The 7,769-nt window shown below is 46.8% G+C and overlaps 1 protein-coding gene across 2 annotated transcripts in view; it reads right to left on the minus strand.

The window, feature by feature from the left end:
• Nucleotides 1–3,183, minus strand: part of LOC132867392 (zinc-binding protein A33-like) — a 23,174-nt gene extending 19,991 nt beyond the window's left edge. For both annotated transcript variants that reach the window (XM_060900270.1, XM_060900269.1), the window contains exon 1: nt 2,595–3,183. In XM_060900270.1, coding sequence (XP_060756253.1) covers nt 2,595–2,984 — 390 coding nt within the window. In that variant the 5' untranslated portion in view covers nt 2,985–3,183. The remainder of the gene's footprint in view (nt 1–2,594) is intronic.
• Nucleotides 3,184–7,769: the final 4,586 nt, after the last annotated feature.

Raw genomic sequence — 7,769 nt, forward strand, 5'->3', positions numbered from 1 at the left:
CAAAACATTTGCCATCACAATCAATTAATATTACATTACTCATTTATTTTCTCATATTTTTCCAGTATTCTATAATAAGTAGACACAAATTCTTAATTATAAACATATTCTAATTTCTTCATTCTAAAGAATGCAATTAAAGTGGCAGGATATAAATCCAAAACAAGTGTTTATTTAAGTTTTGAAAAAGATGAAGAAAAGCATAACCATCAAACAAACATGTGCAGCTTAATTATGTGTTTTTTTTTATATGGAATTGCACCATTTTAACAACGAATAATAATTCTAAATAAATTCTGCATTTTTTTCCCCAAGAATTCCTCCAGAAAGCCATGCCTTAAAAGGAAATTTAAAGTATTACAAGCATGTCAATGAACACAAAAGGCTTTAGTTATTTAGCTATATACACACAAGGTTACACAAGGTTTTGTAGTCAGTGCAACTTGGCTTAACAAGTTGGAAAAAAGGTAAGGTGCTGCTGGCTCCAATGAACACATACTGTACAATATATAAAAACTGAAAATATGCTTAATTTACATCAAGTCAGAGAGAACTTGAGGCTACTGAAATATTCCAAGCATGGCAATGTTAAACTGCCATTGGTAAAACAACTGCCATTGGTAAAACACACACACACACACACAAAAAACCTTTTGCCTAGTAAATTCAAATATCAGATATCACTGTACCGTCTGCTGTGCTACTTCCAGGGTGGAAGAGAACGCAAGGGTAGCAAAAACGAGCATTGACTACATCACAGACAGCTAGCCAAGTTTTCCGGTGGTACCAGTTCTTGTTAAAACCTCTTGAGTAGGTCTTCTCCCCCTTCGCAGACACTTGCTTGATGTTTAAATTCGGTCTAGGAGGTCCTAGCTGTTTGATTGCCGTTTTCTCCTCATTGGTACGACGACTAAAGGGAATTTCTTTCAGAGACGCTATCGTATTGTTGCACTCAACACTCGCCATCTTCTTCATAGAATGTTCACACATTTCCTGCGCAAGTTGCGTTTTCCAGCCCAAAATTATGTTCAAAACCCGCCAAAAAGCACTTAAAACCGCCCAATCTGGCAACACTTGCGCGGCGCAACAGGCATATGACGTAAGCACGCTGCTTGTGCGAGCACATAAAACCTAATAGAAAATGCATTGGGAGCATGATTTTCGAAAAAAACGTACGTACCATTAGTGTTAATGGGAGATTTTGGGGCAAATCTGAACCTGACAGAAATCGCCCAAAAAGGGCGTGGCTACACCAGGCGCGACCTTAGCCTGATTGGACAAAGACATTACTGTTGCCGTGGTAGTAGGAGTAGATAAAAAAAAAAATCTCCCTCCCTGTTTTGGAGTGTGTCGCCCAAATCGCCCCTATTAACGAGCCGCCAGTGCTCTCACTCACACTCCATCACTCACTCAAACACTCACTCACCCACACTCACTCACACGCACACACACAAAATACTTTTGTGATTGTGCAGTTTTGAAATTGTTAAAATAAACATGTTCACCTACATGTTCATCTTGTTGGGCTTGTGATTTTGACTCGTTTCCAAAATGTATGAAAAGTCACCATATTAGGACTTTTTTTTTTTTGGCAAATAAGATGTATCGCAATGTTTGACCTCGGTATTTGAAAAATCCTGGTTACGGCCAGTGTTGCCACATTGGGTGGTTTTAAGTGCATTTTGGCGGGTTTTGAACATATTTTGGGATGGAAAACGTTTGCAATATCTGGCAACACTGGTCACGGCCCTGCACCCTGGACATGTCGCCAGGTCATCACAGGGCTGACACATAGACACAGACAAGCATTCACACTCACATTCACACCTACGGTCAATTTAGAGTCACCAGTTAACCTAACCTGCATGTCTTTGGACTGTGGGGGAAACCGGAGCACCCGGAGGAAACCCACGCGGACACGGGGAGAACATGCAAACTCCGCACAGAAAGGCCCTCACCGGCTACGGGGCTCGAACCCAGAACCTTCTTGCTGTGAAGCGACAGTGCTAACCACTACACCACCGTGCCACCCGCCTATTTATTTATTTACAGGGCGGCACGGTGGTGTAGTGGTTAGCACTGTCGCCTCACAGTAAAAAGGTCCTGGGTTCGAGCCCTGGGGCCAGCAAGGGCCTTTCTGTGTGGAGTTTGCATGTTCTCCCCGTGTCCGCGTGGGTTTCCTCCGGGTGCTCCGGTTTCCCCCACAGTCCAAAGACATGCAGGTTAGGTTAACTGGTGACTCTAAATTGACCGTAGGTGTGAATGTGAGTGTGAATGGTTGTCTGTGTCTATGTGCCAGCCCTGTGATGACCTGGCGACTTGTCCAGGGTGTACCCCGCCTTTCGCCCGTAGTCAGCTGGGATAGGCTCTAGCTTGCCTGCGACCCTGTAGAAGGATAAAGCGGCTAGAGATAATGAGATGAGATGAGATGAGATGAGATTTACACAAAATGGAATCATTTGCTGACAGCTCAGTCCCCCCCAGTTCAAAAATCCTATGTGCGCCCCTGGCAGCTGGAGTCATTCATGATCACTAACAGAAAGTTACGAGGCCTTGGACTTGGTAAGTTAAAGGACTATTATATCAAAGCTTACCTTTTGTTCAGAAGCTGCTTCGTCGACAGGGATGAAGCGATGCTGGAGGTGTTTGCTGGAGTTTCTACAGACCAAGCACGCGACCTGTCCGTCATTCACACAGAAGAGCTTCAGCTTCTCTCCATGGAGGTCACAGAGTGTCTCAGGATCACCTCGGAGCTCCAGGAAGGTCTGACACAGGTTCTTCAGAGCCAGGTTCACGGTAGGGTTTCTCGCAGAGCGCTTCCTGCACAGCGGGCACTCCCGGCAGCCTTTGATGTCCCAGTACCGGTGAACGCACCTGTCGCACGCGCTGTGACCACACGACAGGAGCACGGGCTCCTTAAAGACGTCACAACACACCGGGCACGTGAAGTCCTCGTCAGAGAAGGGACGCTTATTCGACGCCATAGTGAGAGCTTCATCAGCTACAAACCTACTCAGGAGTTCATATGGCTGACTGTTTCACTTCTTCACAAAACAAAATAGTTTCTCGTTCCGACACTTCCCTACCGTATGTAGGCTACTCCGGAAATAATCTACAGCGTTTTACAGTTTAGTTTTGGTTTGAGCCAGGGTTGCCAGGTCTTCATAACAAGCGCTGCCAAATGATTCCTTTTCACTTCCTGGTTTTTGTAATCTACTACCCCCAGTGGTCGAGTTGTAAAATCAAAAAATCAAGTCGCCAGGTCATCACAGGGCTTACACATATTTTTAAGTCGCGTGTCGACCCATCGGTCGGTCCGTCGGTGGGAAACTGGTTTGCTTTTAGGAGGGTTTGCACACAATAGTGCTGCGTTCATGTGCTATGGGAACAGGGGCGGTTTTAGGAAATCTGAGGCTCTGGGCAGGAGGCCCCCCTCAACCCCAACCCATACATCTGTAATAATAATGAGATGATGAATCATACGTTCTGACAAACAATATTTATTGTGAACACATGGAAATGATTGAAAAAAAAAACAATAAAGATCACTGAATATCTGAATATAAGCTGTGTGTGTGTGTAGCAAGAAGGTCCTGGGTTCGAGCCCCGGGGCCGGCGAGGGCCTTTCTGTGTGGAGTTTGCATGTTCTCCCCGTGTCCGTGTGGGTTTCCTCCGGGTACTCCGGTTTCCCCCACAGTCCAAAGACATGCAGGTTAGGTTAACTGGTGACTCTAAATTGACCGTAGGTGTGAATGTGAGTGTGAATGGTTGTCTGTGTCTATGTGTCAGCCCTGTGATGACCTGGCGACTTGTCCAGGGTGTACCCCGCCTTTCGCCCGTAGTCAGCTGGGATAGGCTCCAGCTTGCCTGCGACCCTGTAGAAGGATAAAGCGGCTAGAGATAATGAGATGAGATGAAGCTGTGTGTGTGTGTGTGTGTGTGTGTGTGTGTGTGTGTGTCAGTAGAGGAGAGAGTGTGTGTGTGTGTCTGCCTGTCTGTCTATGTGCGCTGCTGTCGGTGTGCCCATCTATCAGTCTCATGGGTGGTGGTGGCTACAGTGGATGAGACCTGCACAGAAAGACAGGGAGAGAGAAAAACCAAACGTGGATTAATATACAGTGTAAGATTGAAATAAATGAAATTATTAGTTATTAATTATTATCATTTTACTTACTGTGTGCTTAAAACTTGATTTTTCTTGCTTTAGCATTGGCAAATGCAGTGATGACATCTTCCATGCACTCTTAAAACGAATGTGTTGGAAATCAACACATCTTTTGTGCAAGTTTAATTTCAACAAGAGTTGTGTTATATTTCAGAAATGTTTAACACCAAAATTGCACAAATAACAAATAATGTGTTAAAATGAACAAAAGTTCTGTTGTCCCAATCTGGACATAGAGATGTGTTAAAAAACAACGCAAGTTGTGTTATTTTCAACACATGTGTTTTAAGAGTGTGTCCAGTTTCCTTCTCACGGCTTGCTCAATGGATATTACCGCCAGATCTGACAGTTTCTCCTGACACATGGTGGACCTGAGATATGTCTTGATTAATTTCAAGGCAGAAAAACTCCTTTCCCCAGAAGCCACTGTGACAGGAAGTGTGAGGAGTACTCGAAGTGCAATACTTAGATTTGGGTAACAATCCAGCAGGTTTTCTCTGAATATATAGTTAAGCATGTCTGTTGGAGAGGAAATGCAATCAGGGAAGCCTTTAACTGCAGCCGTTATCTTGTGTGGAAGAAGGTTGTTAATTTCGGTAGCTTTTCAACAAACTGTTCGCTATCCTTTTTCCTCTTCCTTTTCTCACTGCCACTTAGAAATCGTTTCATTCTGATTTTACTTTAACAAAACATTGTACGAGGGCTCTGCAGCTAGAGCTAGATGGTGGTGCATGTATTCAGCCCGCTCGCGTCGTTGCCTAGGCTACTTCAGACACTACGGCTCTGAGAAAGAGCGAAGCCAGATAGCTGTGCGGGACATCACGTCACATACTGGTGGTTTTGCTTGTGAATCTAGCTGTAGGATTACACGTGAATCATGCTTTATTGCTTTTATTATTTTCGTAGCAATGTGGTTCATGTCGAGTGGAAAATATGTATAATCACAATGAATTATTACATAGTAAATGATGATGTATAGCATGCAGGAAAACAGGAATACTGTAACGCGACAACGAGGCCCCTGATTGGACGAGGCTCAGGGCAATTGCCTGACTTTGCCCAATGGAAAGACCGCCTATGTATGGGAAGATGATATTTTCCAGTTGGGAAGTGGTATTTACCAGTGTGTTGTGTTCACATGCTTTTGTTGTTGTTGACAAATTAAAAATGGTGGACCAGATTCAGAATCAGGCCTGTTATTTGGCTAAAACAATTATAGATATATTCAGGGTGCGATTTGTCAAAAAAACAGAAGGGGGGATGTTTTTTTTTTTTTAAATCATGAAACGTCACAAAATTAAGGTAACAATAGGCTAACAGCTCAATAACATCCGATGATATCAAATGAATAACACTAAATGAAAACGAACACTAAACCAGAGATAGTAAATTCATCTTCCTATCTCTCTGACTAAATACACGAACACTAACACACAACAAAGTTCGCATTGCTTGTCACGTTGCTGTGATGTTTCTCTCCCTCCAGATTAAATGGACAGTGACTCGAAAATCACTAAAATACATGAATACTAAATGAACAGTTTGCTCTGATGGCGCAGTTCATGTGGCCTTTTCTGCTTTCCCGTCGGTGCGCTATCCGCCGCGTTTCGCCCTTCTTTAATCCACATTTCTGCGAATTTCTCAGCAGGGAAGGAACGCACGTCTGGCCCATTGACAGCAAGGAAAAGAAGGCTGTTCAATGTGGATACATTCATTCTGTTGCACTCATCAGTAAGGATGTGATTCATGGCGCTAAATCCACGTTCACACTCTGATTATCTACAATGTATCTATTTGCTGGGGACGTTCGTGAACATCAAAGCTGCCACTTCAGGTCATTTTGAAAGTGAGTGCAATGTAGACCATAGAAAACTGTCTCACAACATGCCTGTCATGTCAACTTTTTTTTTGGTTTGTTTGTTTTATTGACGGGGTTGTCCCTGAGGATTTTTTTTTTTCAGCAGAGATGAAAACCAGAGGGGGGGATGATCCCCACCATCCCCCCCCCCAGCAAATCGCACTCAGGATATATTACATTACACGTATTATATTCACCACCCACAGAGGTAGCAGTAGGGGACTGGTGCAATGTGGATTGGGTGGCAGTCGAAGGCAGGGGCCTCGACGACCTGATCCCCGGACACAGCGGCTGGCTGTTGGGACATGGAATGTCACTTCGCTGGGGGGGAAAGAGCCTGAGCTTGTGCGGGAGGTTGAGAGGTACCGGCTAGAGATAGTCGGGCTCACCTCCACGCACAGCTTGGGCTCTGGAACCCAGCTCCTCGAGAGGGGCTGGACTCTCCACTTCTCTGGAGTTGCCGGTGGTGAGCGGCGGCGGGCTGGTGTGGGCTTGCTTATAGCTCCCCAGCTCAGCCGCCATGTGTTGGAGTTTACCCCAGTGAACGAGAGGGTCGCCTCGCTGCGCCTTCGGATTGGGGAGAGGGCTCTTGCTGTTGTTTGTGCCTATGGCCCAAATAGCAGTATAGAGTATCCGGCCTTCTTGGAGTCCCTGGGAGAGGTACTGAGGAGTGCTCAGACTGGGGACTCCATTGTGTTACTGGGGGACTTCAATGCTCACGTGGGAGATGACAGTGACACCTGGAGGGGCGTGGTTGGGAGGAACGGCCTCCCCGATCTGAACCCGAGTGGTGTTTTGTTATTGGACTTCTGTGCTAGTCACGGTTTGTCCATAACGAACACCATGTTCGAGCATAGGGGTGTCCATAAGTGCACGTGGCACCAGGACACCTTAGGTCGGAGGTCAATGATAGACTTTGTAGTCGTTTCATCTGATCTCCGGCCCTATGTCTTGGACACTCGGGTGAAGAGAGGGGCTGAGCTGTCAACTGATCACCACCTGGTGGTGAGTTGGATCCGCTGGCGGAGGAGGAAGCTGGACAGACCTGGCAGGCCCAAACGTATGGTGAGGGTCTGCTGGGAACGTCTGGCCGAGCACTCTGTCGGGGAGGTCTTTAACTCCCACCTCCGGGAGAGCTTTTCCCAGCTTCCGAGGGAGGCGGGGGACATTGAGTCTGAGTGGACCATGTTCTCTACCTCCATTGTGGATGCAGCTGTTCGGAGCTGTGGCCGCAAGGTCTCCGGTGCCTGTCGTGGCGGCAATCCCCGAACCCGGTGGTGGACACCAGAAGTAAGGGATGCCATCAAGCTGAAGAAGGAGTCCTATCGGGCCATGTTAACCTCCAGGACTCCCGAGGCAGCTGACGGGTATCGGCAGGCCAGGCGTGCTGCAGCTCGGGCAGTTGCGGAAGCAAAAACTCGGAACTGGGAGGAGTTCGGGGAGGCCATGGAGAAGGACTATCGGTCGGCCTCGAAGAAATTCTGGCAAACCGTCCGGCGCCTCAGGAGGGGGAAGCAGTACTCTGCCAACACTGTTTACAGTGCGGGTGGGGAGCTGTTGACCTCGACTGGGGACATTGTCGGGCGGTGGAAGGAATACTTTGAGGATCTCCTCAATCCCACCGTCATGTCTTCCACTGAGGAGACTGAGGCTGATGACTCAGAGGTGGACTCGTCCATTACCCAAGCCGAAGTCACTGAGGTGGTTTGCAAGCTCCTCGGTGGCAAGGCACCGGGGGTGGATGAG

The sequence above is a fragment of the Neoarius graeffei genome, chromosome 19, assembly GCF_027579695.1.
Source record: "Neoarius graeffei isolate fNeoGra1 chromosome 19, fNeoGra1.pri, whole genome shotgun sequence".
In the NCBI taxonomy this organism is placed as follows: Eukaryota; Metazoa; Chordata; class Actinopteri; order Siluriformes; family Ariidae; genus Neoarius; species Neoarius graeffei.